This window comes from Elephantulus edwardii, unplaced genomic scaffold (genome assembly GCF_000299155.1).
Source record: "Elephantulus edwardii isolate Elephantulus edwardi_28Jun2011 unplaced genomic scaffold, EleEdw1.0 scaffold00445, whole genome shotgun sequence".
In the NCBI taxonomy this organism is placed as follows: Eukaryota; Metazoa; Chordata; class Mammalia; order Macroscelidea; family Macroscelididae; genus Elephantulus; species Elephantulus edwardii.
In genome coordinates this window covers 795,664-811,989 of record NW_006400195.1, presented here as the reverse complement: position 1 = coordinate 811,989, position 16,326 = coordinate 795,664, and the positions used below count along the sequence as shown (strand labels likewise).

The 16,326-nt window shown below is 38.6% G+C and overlaps 1 protein-coding gene across 1 annotated transcript in view; it reads right to left on the bottom strand.

The window, feature by feature from the left end:
- Positions 1–442: 442 nt before the first annotated feature.
- The window catches only part of LOC102867438 (cytochrome b-245 heavy chain-like), a 62,132-nt gene continuing 46,248 nt past the window's right edge, over positions 443–16,326 (bottom strand). Inside the window, exons 8-13 of the mRNA XM_006902744.1 lie at positions 15,386–15,478; positions 12,626–12,879; positions 11,284–11,446; positions 9,669–9,815; positions 1,492–1,616; positions 443–569 (exon numbers count right to left, since the gene is read on the bottom strand). Of these exons, the coding sequence (XP_006902806.1) occupies positions 443–569; positions 1,492–1,616; positions 9,669–9,815; positions 11,284–11,446; positions 12,626–12,879; positions 15,386–15,478 (909 nt within the window). The remainder of the gene's footprint in view (positions 570–1,491; positions 1,617–9,668; positions 9,816–11,283; positions 11,447–12,625; positions 12,880–15,385; positions 15,479–16,326) is intronic.

The following is a 16,326-nucleotide window of genomic DNA, read 5'->3' as shown; positions in this document are numbered from 1 at the left end:
CTTCTGGGAGTACACGAATCAATTTGTAGGCAATGTCATGGAAACTTCGGGACAGGATTTCTAGACCTGGTTTTAGATTCATGACCGATCTTAGCCTGGTTAATTACTTTGAGTCTCTATGTTTTTACCCTAAAAAATGAGACCTGGAACCCTTGCATTGTCTTCCTTGTGGTATTACTGTGGGGAAAAGTAAGACAATAACGTTTACAAAAGTGATTTGGAAACTATATGGCCTCATAAAAATGGAAACCATTATTATCAAACAATCTCTAAAATTCTTTTGAGGGGTGAAAAATCACATTGCAGTTTCTTTCTAGCTTCACTTTAAATGGGGAGAGGCTGATCTTACTAACTAACATTATTTGGGTATATAGCAGTATAAGTCCCCCATCTCCCACCCCACCCCCCATTCCACTATTTCTTTCCTCATGGATGTGATGAGTTAAAAATTTTCCTTGTTGAAAATGAAATGCACTCCTCGAGGGCCAGATTCGGAGTTGGAAATGCTCTGTTTACTGAGAGTTTCAGCCAAGGCTTCAGGTCCACAGAGGAAAACTCCAATTCTGGTACTTTGGGGAAAGAGAGGAAGAAAAAAATAAAGAGATCATTTCAGGCTTTGGGGTAAAGTAGACATTACTAGGATATAAGGTGAGGAGATTTCTGTTAATGCCAGGTCCTTCTGCTCCTTTTTACCTCCAACAAATGGTGAATGTACCAGTGGAAGTGTGGCTCAGTCATACTTGTGGGGCCATGGATGATTCAAAGGGCAGTCAACTGCCCTAGACAGTAACATCCCAGCAGAGTTTATGGAAACTTCTATCACATAGAAAAGGTGGATTCATAAGTCTGTGGGCTGCTGTGTTCTGCAGCAATCTGTGCCTTCAGCTGCCCTGGATACTTGAAATCATTAGCAAACCTATTTTATATACCCCCAGTTATGCCAGTAACTTGAGTGTCATCAGATTTTTGGGCTTCACCCACCACAGAACTACAAAATCAACAGCCATAGAGGAATAAGATCCTGGAGTGATTCGTATGCTCATTAATGTTTAAGAGGTGCTTATTTTAGTGTGATTTATTTCATTGGTCATGCATTCTAACCAGATGAAGATGCCTGCAAAGTTCTGTGCTAAGTAAAACTGTGGCAAGAGTAGAAAGAACCTTAGGACTTTGGTAAACTTACTTTAGGTTGCCAAGTCATAACTTAAAGTAAGGAACTGATCATACTTGGGATAGGCAGAGTTTGGGAAATCTCAAGTAAATGTTTGGGAATCTTGGTTTTTTTAATAACTTCCTAAATACTTATTATTCTTTGAGAACTATTTCTTAAACTCAGAGGTCTCTAGAAGAACCTTCTGTTGGGCACAAAGTCAACTGCTGGATAGCACTCTAGTTATTTTAGTTTCTATAATGTACAAATCTAACCATGCTCATAATCATGCCTTAAGAAGACAGGTGCCTCAAAAATCCTCTGGTTTGAGTGCCTCTTACTTTGGGTGCTGACTCGCAATTGTCTTGAACTCATTATCCCAGTTCGGACGGCCATACAAGGTCTTCTGTTTCAGGCCTGTGATCACATCTTTCTCCTCATCATGATGCACAGCAAAGTGGTTGGCCTGCACAAGAGGACAGGAAAGCCCAATAAGGAGACATGCTGTAAACACCCAATCCTGCATGTTTTTAGGGATTGCAGTGCAGTTTCTTATCACTAGGACAACAGAGATCCCTAAGCACACATAGAGATGTATTCATATGGCTCACAAAAATGTCAATGCTATTTACATAAACTATGGCTCTCACTGTCTAACAACAACAAAAATTGGACAAAGCATCAATGATAGAGAACTGGATATTAAACAAAGATTAAAATGCCCATGCCTCAAGTGGCAAAAATAAACTGAAAATGATACCCACTGTTACTGAGTTATTTTCAAATCATAATGATTCCCAACAGGTTTCACACTCTATAAATCTTTAAGATACTCTCCGTCTTTCTCCTGTGGAACACCTGTAGGATTTGAACTATGAACCTTTGGTAAACAATGCAATATATTATACACTATAGCACCAGGTCTCTTGGCTAAACATAAAGTTAGTGTACGGTCTAGCAATTTCACATTTAGGTAGGAAAGAACTGAAAACAAGTACCCAAACAAAATGTACACAGCATTTATGATAGCCAAAAGGAAGAAACCACACAAATGCCCATTAAATGATGGATGGATAAATAAAATGTAGTATATTCCTATACTGGAATACTATTGGGTGGTAAAAAGAAATGGAGTACTGATACATGCTAAAAGTTAAAAACAAAAACAAAAACCCCAACATTTTGCTAAATAAATGAAGCCAGTCACAAAGGACCACACTCTGTGGTTGCAATTATCTGGAATATCTAGAATATGTACATTTGTAGAGACAGAAAGTAAATGAGCAGTTTCCTAAAGCTAAACTGTGTGGGAAATGGGGAGTGATTGCTAATGAGTTAGGGGGTTCTTTTGGGGATGATGGAAATGTTCTTACATTGTAATGATAACAAAGAATATGCCAAGAACCACTGCCTTCTTTACTGTAAATACGTGAATTGTGTGGCATGCAAATGTTAATTCAATAAAGCTGCTTTTGAAAAGTAAAAAAAAAATGAACTAAGTCTTCCTCAAGCAGTTTACAATTTAGAAAGGGGAGACCTTGAGGTTGAAGCATAAATAATCCTATCTCTTGCTTAAGTTGTGATGAGTGCCATGAATGAGGCAAACATTCTTTTATGAGAACAAAGAATGAGGCAAACATACTACGGTGAGAACAAAGAATGGAGGTGGTAGAGGAGGACACAGGGAAGTTTCAGAGTGACATCATTTGAACTTCGAAGTCAGAATAAGAGTTACTTTCTATCATAACCACCATTTAGAACCAAGTAGAGCTGTTAGTAGATTCAAACCTACAGTGAGGCATGGTTTTCCGGTAAGTAGCACAACTCCCTAAGGATTATGCCACTAGAATTTCAATTTTGAGTTGAGGTGTTCCTAGGTTGGCCTTCTAGGCTCAACTACTAATTGACTAGTAGTCCAAACCTATCCATAGGAGCCTTTGAGAAACAGGCCTGATGATCTACTTCCAAAAGACCATGAAAATCTATGGAGCACAGTCATATTCTGCTGTACATAGGGTCATCATGAAGTGGATTTTGCTCAGCAGCTACTGGTACTGGTTGATGTGTGATTAAGGTTTAGATTCTCTGTCTGATCTGTACCTGGCTTTTTCTCCTCACCCTAAAATACTCTGGATACTTTATGAGAAGCATTTAAAACTTAAATAATCATAGATTAAAACACATTTGTATTTTGATAAAATAATGACGCATTAGATCATGTCTGAAGCTACTCTGTGTGTGTGTGTGTGTGTGTGTGTGCAGGCACATGTGTATATATGCATATATGTGCACACATAGAGTTTATTTTGGTTTTCTAGTATGTCTCAGTCTAAACTGCAGATGCTTTTCAGTTCATGAAAGTGGTTCATCACATTTGCTTAAAAATGAAATAAGACAGAGCAAGTTAAGAAACTTAGCTATTCTAGTTTAACAAACCTAATGACCAGTTTTGCAAAGCAAAAAAAAAAAAAGAATGGTTTTTTTCAATGCAAATAAACTTACCATTTAAAAAAATGCATCTGATTTATTTAAAACTAAAAAAAAACTATAAAAGCAATTCATATTTTTACAGGCATTTTTCTCCTGGATTTATATTTTTCAAGAGTTTTGCTTTGCTTATGAATTGTAAAACTGGGATCATGAAATCACCTCTTTTTTTGTTGTTGTTGCGGGGAACCATTTCTCAAGGTCATGTGTTCTTGAATCTACATTTACTACAAGACACTTCTGGGACTTGGAGAATGAGGAGAAATAATAAGCCAGAAGCCAAATGAGAAGTTAGTCTTTCTAAATAGGCACATTGACCCAGGGGGGTGGGGAGTCAACATCCGAGTGTGGCCCACTGAAACATCGGAGAATTAGGTGGAGATTCTTGTCTTAGCCCCTCAGTCAGGCTGACAGTTTGTGTTGTTTCTATGCCAAGTCTTTAAGTTTTCTTCACTTACAAAGATATTAATAATTCCTCTAGAAATTATTTGCTTGTTTCTGAGTTTCTCAACTTTGGAACTTTTGACATTTGGACCTTGATACTTTTTTATTTTGGGGGACTGTCATGTAAATTGACAGATAATTAGTAGCATCCTTGGCCTCTACTCATTAGATGCCAGTAAGAGCCCCTCCCTATGTGTGACAGCCACAAATGTTTCCAGAACCTCGTGAGTGTTTTCATGAAATAGCAAAGTCACTTCAGTTCAGTTGAGAACCACTGGCTTATTTTATTAGAGCAGTGGTCTAGACACACACACACACACACACACACATACACACACACACACACACACACATTACCATGCTATGAATTGAATTTTGAATTATGTGCTCTCAAAGTATGTGTTGTAAATTCTAACCTCTATTATTAAAAACTCAATGCTGTCAAGTCTACAGAGGGTTTTCATAAGGTCATAAATTACAAGGGAGGAGATTGTTCATCTTTATCCCATAGAGCCACCACTGGATTCAGATTTCCAGGGAGGCAGAGGTTAGCAGCAAACTCCCTACAGACTATGCCACCAGAGCTTCCTCTAACTTTTATATTCATGCTTTTAATCTCATTTTGGAATAAGTTGTCTTTTGACTTCTATTAAAGAGGGAAGATTAGTGTAGGATGTGTCTTGAATCAAGGTCTTTTGAGAAAAGAGATTAAACAAGCAAGAGAAGAAGCAGAGCTGAGGATAGAGAATCCAAGCGCTTTAAGATAGCCTAAGAAAAGAAGCTTGGAAGAGACAAGAAGCTTTCTCAAGAGCCTTCACAACTTCTAATCTCAATCTCAAAATTCAATGCAATCTCAATACAAATACCAATTCCATTCTTCAAAGAGATGGAAAAGGCAATTTCCAATTTCATCTAGAATGGAAAGAGATCCTGAATAAGTAGAGCACTCCTAAAAAAGAGAAACAAGGTAGGATGCAAGCATCTCACCCCCTAATCTCAAATCTTACTACATAGCTGTGGTGGTGAAGACATTGTGGTGCTGGTACAATGACAGGCACATAGATCAATGGAACAGAATTGAGAACCCAGAAATCAGCTCATCTACCTAATCTACCTATGGTCAACTGAATTTTGACAAGCAGACAAAATCATTCAAGTGGAGAAACAAAAGCCACTTTTGGTAGCTGTGTGTGTGTGTGTGTGTGTGTGTGTGTGTGTGTGTGTGTTGGCAAAATTGGAAAACCATCTGTAGAAAACTCAAGCAAGACCATGCCTCACATCATACACATAAGCCAACTCAAAGTGTATCAAGAACCTAGGAGTAAAACTTCTAACTTCTGGAACTGTGAGAAAATAAATTTCTCTTTGTTAATCCACTTGTGGTATTTCTGTTATAGCATTTGCTAGATAAGTAAGCCAGAATTTGGTTCCAGAAGAGGAGTGTTACTATCACCTTAAGTATATAAGATCCTCAACAAAATCGAGTGAGGCTGGAAAGCACTATTTTGAGTGAACTATCTCAGTCTCATGAGGATAAATACTGCATAAGAGCAATGTTGTAAAAAATAGAAGGAGAATACACTCATGTATGTTTATTGCTGTATTATTAACAATAGCAAAGCGATGGAAGCAACTCAAGTGTCCATCAACAAACAAATGGATAGAAAATATCTCTCCCTCTCTCGTATTCACACAAAGGAATACTACTACATAACATTGAAAAGCAATGAATTCACAAAACATTACACAACATGGAGGAACCTTGAGGACATTATGCTAAGTGAAATATCTCAGTCACAAAAGGACAAATACTGCATAACACCACTGTTATAAAATAGGACAGGCATGGGGGTAAGGTGGGGATGGAATGGGTAAAGAGTGGATAGATAATGAACACTGCATTAGAATAGATGAGGGGAAGAATTGCCCAAAAGTAATATATGATTATGCATTACATGTATTACAACAATCTGGAATAAGGGGTGCATCACAGAGTGGGCTAGGAGAGGGGGAGGAAGGAAATGTGCGACAATGAACAAAAAAGGAAAAAATATCTTGACTTAAAAATACAGAAGAATAACTAGTAAGATGTGTGTTAAAGTTCAAAGGAGGCAGCGAGGCTGAGGGTGAGGAGAGGGAAAATCATAGGGTGGCAGAGTTTGGTTGACAGAGGGAAGAGGGGAAGGAATTAGAAAAGATCCACTGCAGACCTAAAGAGATGGGATACTAGGGTACTAGTGGGTATAGATATATGGTGATGAATTTTATAAAACACAATATATCGGAATGATAATATGAAACACAATGTTAATGAGGGAATGTGTGAAATACGATGTACATGATTGAAGCACAATGTATACAAATTCTGTATGTAAATTATACAAAATAAAAATAAATTTTAAAAAATAAATAAGCACAGTGACTATAATGATGGGCTCAAGCATATCAGAGATCAGGAGCATGATTCAGGATAGGGTAAGGATCAGATTTGTTGTTTGCAGGGTCACTATGATGCAGTAGTCAATTTGATGGCACATAACAACAGCAAAATGTAGATGTAATTTTGGAATTGGGTAAAGGGCATAGACTGGAAGAGTTTTAAAATGCCTAATAGTAAAAGTTTAGATTTCTTTGAAGAGACTGTTGGTGAAATTATGGCCAACAAAAGCAATTCCTATGAGGGCTCAGAAGAAAAGGAGGAAATCTACAGAAAAGTTTCTATCATCTTAGATAATACATATGACATCTGTAACACAATGTTGCCAAAAACGGCATGTAAAATGTGCTTCTAGGGAGCTTTGAAAGAAAATGATGAATATGAAAGCAGACAATGTGGGGAGGGGAAATCATGCTTTTTGTGCAGTCAACTTGTCTGAATTATGTTCAAATGTTTGGTGAAAGATAGAACTTGTGAGTAATTAATTTGGATACTGGGCTGATACTATTTCTACAGAAGATCTTAAAAGGGTCATGTACTTTCTTCTTACTGTCTATAATAAAATGTGAGATAAAAGAGATGGGCTTAAAAATGAACTGTATTTCCACAAAGACAGTGTTCTACATCCTGGTTTGGTAAGTAGCAACTGTGGTCTTGCCAGCAGCCATTTAAGGTACAACTATTGGTTTCTCTCAGTTACTAACAATAAGAGGGGTGAAAAGCAAAAATTTACCGAAACAAGTAGTGAATTCCCACCATCCTGAGAGTAGAAGATGGTGCCCAGCTACCACTGCTGACTACTCTAAAATGGATCCTAGAAGAAGATCTTGGATAGAGAGAGGGGAAAGGTGAAATAAAACTCAAAAGCATAAACAAGGTCAGGCTTACTCATATGATAGAGACTGGTGGAACCTCTGAGACTATGGACCTTCACACCTGGAACAAAACTCACCCTGTGACTCAACTTTCAACCAAACAACAGATAGGCTTACAAGGTGAACATAGCACCAGTTATTGTTGTTAAGTGACATTGAGTTGAGCCCAACTCATAGTGACCCTATGAACAACAGATCTGAACCTGGGCCTATCATGTGCCATCCTCACCACCCCTGACATACTTCTCCTAGAGCCAGGATCTTGAATTTTAACCTCTAGTCTCTTAAATTTTGAGAAAATAAAGCTCTGTTTTTTAAAGCCATCTATTCTAGTGGCACTAAGTAACAAAGTCATTACTGTTATTAAATTTATTTATTTATTTATGTTGTTGTTATGTGCTGTCGAGTCGCCTGCGACTCATAGCGACCCTATGTACAACAGCCCTAAACTCCGCTCTGTCCTGTGCCAATCGCACTGTCTCTGACACTCCCATTCCAATTATCCCAGTCACTGAATCAATCCACCTCACAGAGGGCCTTCCTCTCCTGCGCCATCCCTCCACCCTCCCAAGCATGATGTCCCTCTCCAAGGACCGGTCTCTCCTCACTACACGTCCAAAGTAAGTTAGACGGAGCCTCAGAATCCTTGCCTCCAAGGAGCCACCCGGTTTAACCCTCTCCAGGACAAATCTGTTTGTTTTCCTAGCAGTCCATGGTATTCTCAGTACTCTTCTCCAGCACTACAGCTCAAAGGCATCAGTTCTCCTTCTATCCTCCCTGGTCATTGTCCAACTCTCTGATGCATAACAGGTGATTGCGAAGACCATGGCCTGTATCAGACGCACCTTAGTCTCCAGAGAGACACCACTGCTCTTCAGCACTTTGGAGAGGTCCCTAACAGCAGACTTTCCCATGGCAATGCGCCTTTTCTTTTCAAATAATAATCATGAACTGTTGTGAGTACCAGGAGTGAGAGTACAGAACCTGTCTTATTCACACACTATTATAAAACCTAAGTCCTCATATCTACAAATAATATGAAATATTATTTCATATGATGGTGAAGATTTAATGAAATAGTCTATGTAAATATGAATAGTAGTACCTGGAACATAGTATATGCTTATATCTTGTACATTCTAGGGAGCACTGGTGGCTTAGTGGTAAGGAATTGTGTTGCCAACCCAAAGGTACATGGTTTGAATCCATCAGCTGCTGCTCAAGAGAAAGATGAGTAATGGGTACTGCCTCTAAAAACCTGCTGGAGAGTCAACTATGTATTGGTTCTGATTCAATAAAAACAGCAACATGCACGTAGGTAGAGAGCAAGAGTGACAATGCAACTGCAAAAGCAGAGGGTCAGCGGATGTAAGGAAAACTATCAAGGAGATGAATTGGCATAAGGACTGCAACAATGGCCTTGAACCTGGTGGAGAATGTGACATTATCACAGGAATTGGCAAAGCCATTTATAGGATCACTGTGAGTTAGAATTGACTCCACAGCACCGAACAGCAACAACTAGAGTAGAGAGGATATTTTCTTCCTACAAGTCATCTTGTCTACTTTGTTACAGAAAGTTGTTGGGCACAATTCTCTAATAAGGTCAAATTCACAGCTTTTACGTCTTTGAATGGCAAAAATTGTTAAGCACTGGAGTACTAGCCAAAAGGTTGCTAGTTTGAACTCACTGAGAATATTCTCAGAAGAGTAAGCTTGGTGACTTTGTGTTGTTGTTAGGTACCATCAAGTCAGAATAGACACATAGCTGACCCTCCAGTGGGTTTTCAGAGGCAGTAAATCACACGGGAGGAGATTGTCCATCTTTCTCTCACAAAGCAGCTTGGAGGATTTGAATAGTGTGTCTTTGGGTTGGCAGCACCACTCCTTACCACTAGGGCATCAGTGCTCTCAAAACCCTATGGAGCAGGTCTACCCTGCACACAAGGGATTGCTATGAGTTGTAATGGACAGTAACAGGTTCCTTAGCTTTGATTTATTCCAGCTACCACCATTAGGGAGCTCTCTTTTGGTTCTAACTCCATAATACATAACAATGTAATAACAACAACCATCTCTGAAGCTAATCTCAACTTTTTAAACATGTGATACTACTGAGTGAGACCAAATGCACTGGATTATCAAAATCCACCAACTGTCCTTGGGAAAAGACAAAAACAAGCAAAACGGTACACAAAACACAACAAAAGCCAAATGGAAGTCAGCAAACTCTCAACCCGATCGGAAGGGCCTGCCATGAGACCCTTGTCCTAACCTGAGATTCATCCCAGCCGGTGAGGTAGATGTTGTAGCTGAGGAAGCCAGCATTGTCTCTCTCCTGCATCTGTGCCTCCAGTAGCTGCAGCAGGTCTGCGAACCATTCAAAGGCATGTGTGTCCCGGCACAGCCAGTAGAAGTAGATCTGAAAGAGGGATAGGCCATGAAGACGCGTGGATTGGACAAGGATTATGAGCATTAATATATGGTTGAGTAGAACTGCCGCATAGGGTTTCCAAATCTTTGCATTTTTACACAGATGCAGACTTTTCACATCTTTCTCCCAAAGAGTGGCTGGTAGATTGAAGCTATGAACCTTCTACCGTTCCCGCTACCTACAATGCCTAGAAACACCACACACACACACACACTTTACCCCTTGATTTCACTCTTTGCTGTCAAGTCAGAACGGATTCGTAGCTGACTCTCCAGTGGGTTTCAGAGATTATATAGACCATCTTTCTCCAGTGCAAGTGCTGGTGGATTCCAACCACAATTTAAGTTATCAGTGCAGCTCCCTGTGGGCTAGGTATGCCACCAGAGCTCTCTCCGGAAATGCTAACTCATGTGAATCTTCTCTGGCCTACAACCAGGAAAGGTAGTAAGTAGCTTGGATTTGAAAATACACAGCTTGGGGGGAAAGTCCCGTCATTGGTCTCATAGAATTTATTTCTGGGTCGGTTCTTGCTTTCCCAGAATTCCAGGCTTCTTCCATAGCTCCTCTCAGAAAGAGCAATGACATTTCAATTACTAGGGACTGTCATAGGATTCCTCCTGTGCCTCCAATGGCCACACATTGAAGAATTGCTAGGGGGGGAAAGTAAATTACTTCCACCTTCCCTTTCTCAACATAAGAAATAAGTAAAGGGGGAGAATGAAAATTCAAGGCAGATTCAATTTTCTTAGAGTTCATCTCTATAGTTAATAGAATGAATCAAGGCTTATTAAAGATGTCCTGTGTGTAGCAATGAAATAAAATTTACATGTAGAAAAAAAACCAAACCCACCACAATGCAAACAAAGCCAGGGGAATTTAATTTATCTCAAGGAAATATGCATAAGAAAGATACAATTTCATGAAAGGACATGTATTCTGTTCCCATGGAAATTTAATAAATCTCAATATCTAACATACAATGACAGAAAAAGCATTCTATACTCTCTCAATAGAAAAGGGTGAAATTATTTTAAGTACTCATTATGATACAGAAAAATGCTTATTACATGACAAAAACGGGAGATGAAATTGAATCCGTTGTGACACGACAGTACATAACAGAAAAAGTAATAATTATAACCTTCTAGAAATATTCAAACGTGAAAAATACGTGAATAGGGCTACTGGGTTATTACCATTGCCAAGACCATCTCTCTTTGCAACTTTCTTTCTTCTGAATTTCCAGTAATGCTACACAAATATTTTACTTTCACAAAGAAATTTTCACCTAGAAGCACATTTAACATATCAAATATCCCTTTTAGGAGTATTCTGATTCTATGGAACCACTTAGAACTTTACTTTCTAGGGTCTCTGCTAGTCTGAATACTTTCTCAGTTCTCACTTGTCAGAGTATAATGACCATTCAGGTTTTCCAAAAGAGGAAGAAACCTACCTTTTTGAGCCTCAGATTGGTGGCATTATTGCAATATTTGTACCAGACTGACTTGAGAATGGATGCAAAGGGTGTGACTCCGATCCCTGCTCCCACTAACATCACCACCTCATAGCTAAACACATCTTCACTGGCTGTGCCAAAAGGTCCGTCAACCGCTATCCTGGAAGGAAGTGGAGGAGGAGATAATTAGAAAAATAGCTTGTTGTTCCGAGTACAAATAATTTCTTTGGAAGATGTGAAATATGCCAATTCAATTTTGTCTCTATGGTGCCTTCATCTGTGAAATAGCTTTCAAGTAATCAAGTTCATGTCAACACAGGAGTTGGTAGTAAAAAAAGAAATTTTTGTGTAACTGAAAATGTTTGTTTAGTGCAGGTACTCTTGCTCTCTCTTGTGTGTATGTGCTTTGCATGGGCAGGTGCATATGGGTATGCACATGTACACGTGCACACAGACATACACGTCTCTCCTGTCAGGGCATCTCACACTTGAAATTCTTGCTTGCTTATGTTACACAATTAAGGAAGAAATCTCTACATCATAATATGTTGTAGACTTTTGTCTTTTTATTTTTATTTAAATAATTTTTTGAATGATAATTTAGAAATCATATTAGATTTTTCATTCAATCCTTCATACACATGATGCTTGGAAGGGTTGGGGGTCGTTAAAGGAGAGGAAGACCCTCGACTAGGTAGGTGGATTGACATGATGACTGCTACAATGGGTTGTAATGCATCAGGAAGTATGAGGCTGGCACAGGATAGGACAGGGTTCAGATCTGTTGTTCATACGGTCACTATTAGTCATATTCAACTTGACGGCATTTAACATTATTGCAACGTGTGATCAACCCCTTATTGTAACCCTTCCCCTTTTTCATTCATTTATTCATGGATTCACTCGAGGAATTTTTCTTCAACAGCTACTAAGTAAATAATGCTATGCTACATAGATGTAGATTGGAAACAAAGGAGACTATTATAACACATTTATCCTCAAAAATATTACTGTCAATGATATATTATTAATATCTTGGATAGACTATTATTTTGTTAGGAAAAGTTAATATAAATTCTTAAAGGAATTTCAGGGTATCCATAACTAATATTAGATTCAAATGTTTTCTATTTTACATAAGATTATTTTGGAAAACTAGCACAAATATATCCCATTTAGAAAATGAAGAATCCAGAGATACTATTAGTTTGTTTAGAAATTGTGTGCTTTATAAAATTATCAAGGGGTACTAGAGTGAAAGATAGAGGGAAAGAAGATAGTAAAGGCAATTTTTCCTAAACTCAGATACGCAGGCTATGAAATATGTGTTTACACTCACTTGGGTAGTTTCCAGGCATCTTGAAACTCCTGCTTATCACATCCACAAGCATTGAACAGCCCCTCTGTCCAATCCCCAACAATGCGAATATGGATGCTAAAGAAGTCCTCCTCAGGGGCAGATGTCAGTGTGAATGGATGCCACTCCAGATTGGACACCTTGGGACACTTCACAAAAATGTATTGTCCCACCTCCATCTTGAATCCCTTCTTCTTCATCTGCAGCTCAATAGTTTTGAAAGGGTGAGTGACCACCTACGGAATAAAACACATGCCTGAAAACTGTCCTGTCTCCCAAATACTTGTCTTTTTTTGTGTCTATATACATAAGAAAGCTGGGTTAATATGCCACGCCCAAGGCCTTTTTTTAGGGCCAACACAACAGTTCCTCCAACAGATGAGGCGTTTACAGATTACTGCCCTTCATTACAGCCATTGGCCAATGGCTGGCTGACTGATGCAAAGATGCAGAGATACCCTGCTCCCTTTCCACAATTTGGGACAGCGCAGAGGAGGCCTGTCAAGTCTTACATTCCTTACAGGGTCAGCTAAGACTTCGACTGCAACCTTACTTAGGGTCAGTATCTCCCTTTCCATAATCATGAGTTGTGCAATTGTTTGACAATTTGTATTAAAAAGATTTTTCCCTCTTGTACTACATCCCTCAAAGAAAAGCCCAGTTATATTAGTCAGCATTAGGGAGCTGTTGTGTTGTTTCCATTTCTTTCCTCTAACGTCCTCTGCAGCTTCATCTCCTGAGAACATGCCCCAGTGAAGCATCTGCATTCATTTCTGCCTCAGAACCCACTTCCTGGGAATTCAACTTAAGACATGATCCTATTGCACATATTTTTCCAAGAATCCAAGGAAGGTGATAGAAATGGAAGGGAGAATTTCTTTCTTAGTCTTCCTGTCTCCTCAGGCCTACACAGCCAGAAAGAAGAAGGATTTCTCATTGGTTATTTTGTATGGCAATATATCCCAAACCAAATGACCATACTGGTCTACCTTTGGTCTATCTCAATTGTACCTTGAACCTACCTGATTCCTTGCTTTGGAATTTCTCCCTACCTCCAGAGTGTATGCCATTCATCTCTCACCAACCCAGGTCCTATCCATCCTCTGCCATTTTCATTCTCCACGTATATGAATAGTAACATCAGCTGTATATGAATAGTAATATCAGCTTTATTCATAATAGTCAAAGAAAATTAGAAAATTTAAAAGGTCCCTCACTGGTGAATGAATACAAAATACAGAAAACAAGTTAAAGAGTCCTCACTGTAATATAGAAAGTACTTTTTTTAAAAAAAATCCCAATACTCTTCAAGTAGAAGGAATTTTGTATGTATAGCCGAACACAAATCTAGGGACATTGAAGGAAAGAAAAAGAAACAGTAATCATTTGGACCATATTTTAATTTTGCTACCCCAAGTACAAAGAAGATTCAAATACATAAAATGTACTGGTGGACAATAACAATACTGTCTCTGTAATACTTTTAGATAGCGTGCTAATTCTTACATTTGTTTCTATCAGCAGAAAATGAATATTTCCTTCACAGGAAAATAATGTTATTGTAGAAATTCATTTAAGGAAAATACTTGACAGTTCAATCTTCACTAGTCAAGTTAGGAAAGTTTTGTGGCAGTTCATATCTATTGCATCTCTCTTACAATATAACAAATAGAAAAGAAACAACTGTGGTGACTTTCTATATTTCAAGATTTTCTATGCCAGTTGGAATAACTTTATTGAAACTCTCTGTGGATATTGAGAAAGAAAAACTGCCATAGGCAAAAGAAAGAATCTGTGCATTTCATTAAACTAGCCCATAATAGGCAAATAGGTAAATACTCTTGGAACTGAGTTGAATGTAATTAAGTTTTAGCTAATACAAAAAAAAAGTCTTCCCTTGTGTTTCCTGAAACTATCAAAAGGAGTTTCCATTTCTATTAACTTTGTTGGGTGTTTGTTTATTTTGGAATGAGAGATGTTGTAGCAGGGTGAGGAGATAAACACTTGAGAGTTGGAGTTAGAAACCCAGTTCTGCCAGCAGCTTAGTTATTAACATGCTGGACAGTCAACAATTACCGCTGCCAGACTGTCAGCAAGAGCAAAAGTAAAGTGAAGTGGACCTGGGAAATCATCTTAGCCTCAATCAGATTTGCCCTTTGTTTGCTGATGTGTGTGGGGTTTTAAAAAAAATCTGAATATTTTAAGATTTAATTTGTCATTTTGAACTCATTCTTTTTGCCTATCTACCCACCTTTAAATGATCAATCTATGCATCTCCATTGTGTACGCGCGCGCGCGCGCACACACACACACACACACATTCATGTACACAAAGTCCCTGATTTTAGTTTACACTAGAAAACAATAACGTTAAAACTCCCTGGTTCAAGGCCCTAAGAAACCATTAGATTCCCAAGCTAAATCCATTTAAATAAATGGTATGCTGTTAAGTTTTCTCTCTGCCATTAGTTTATAGTCAAAAGAAACCGGATGCATTGATCAAAATCTATGACCTAGAACACATGGATAGATTTTTCCATGACGTAATTAGAAGCATGTGTGACGTAATTGGGAAGCATGAGTGGCATCCACTTCCTAACGAATCTCTACGAACTTTGAAAAATGACAATAGTGGCAGAAAGTCTTCTGGCTTTTTGTTCATAGGATAGCTACGAATTGTGCTCGACCCCACGGCAGTTAACAACAATTAGATACTACTAGTACTCCTAAATCAAGCAGTACCTTGGTGATGACCACCTTCTGTTGAGATCGCCAAAACCTGACCAACCTCTCACAGAGATACAGGAACATGGGACCCACGATCCATTTCCAAGTCTGTAAACAGTAAAAATTAGAATAATGTATAAGGAGCAGCAGCTAATAAAGATTTACAGGGACAAAAAAATTAAAATTTATCTCCACCCTGTCGTGGTTGTGTGCTGTTGAGCGGGAGTTTTCAGAGGTTATAAATAGCACAAGAGGAGACGGTTCATCTTTTTCCTGTGGAGCAGCTGGTGGCTATGGATTTGGACTGTGTACTTTTGCATTGGCAGCAAAATTACTTACCATCAAGCCACCAGAACGCCCTAATCTCCATAGACTTGCTTAAATATTTGGTATCAGTCAGTTGCTTCTACAAGGCTTCTACGTGAAAAATATGTGAAATCGTGTTAGATTTTTTAGCCCACGGAAAGGAACATTCTCCTTAGCCTCATTAGGGAACTTGATGTACAGTATGAAACTTTCCCAAGAGGAACTGCCCACAGGAATGGGATTTCCTCCCAGTGTCGCAACTGCACTTGCAATAACATTACAACGGAGCAAGGTTGGTTTCGGAATGAGCATTTCTCTACGGGCTAGCATTTCAACACCACCGTATTTTTAAATATAGCAGTGCAATTAACTTTCTCTCAGTCATAATCATAGTCAGATTACAAATTTGAGCAAGAATTTAACTCATTCACCAATAGCCTAGAAGGCTCTGACAGCTATGCAGTCCACTTGCTATATGAGAACAAATGGAAAGATTTTCTAAGGTTTCAACAGACCTTTTTGTCAAAATTTACAATATTTCAAAGTACTGCAATTACTCTGTAATATCATTTGCTACATAAAACATTTTCATAAGAGTTCAGAATGAGGGTTGCAGAGTGGAATATACTCGGGGTGGGGGTGGGGGTATG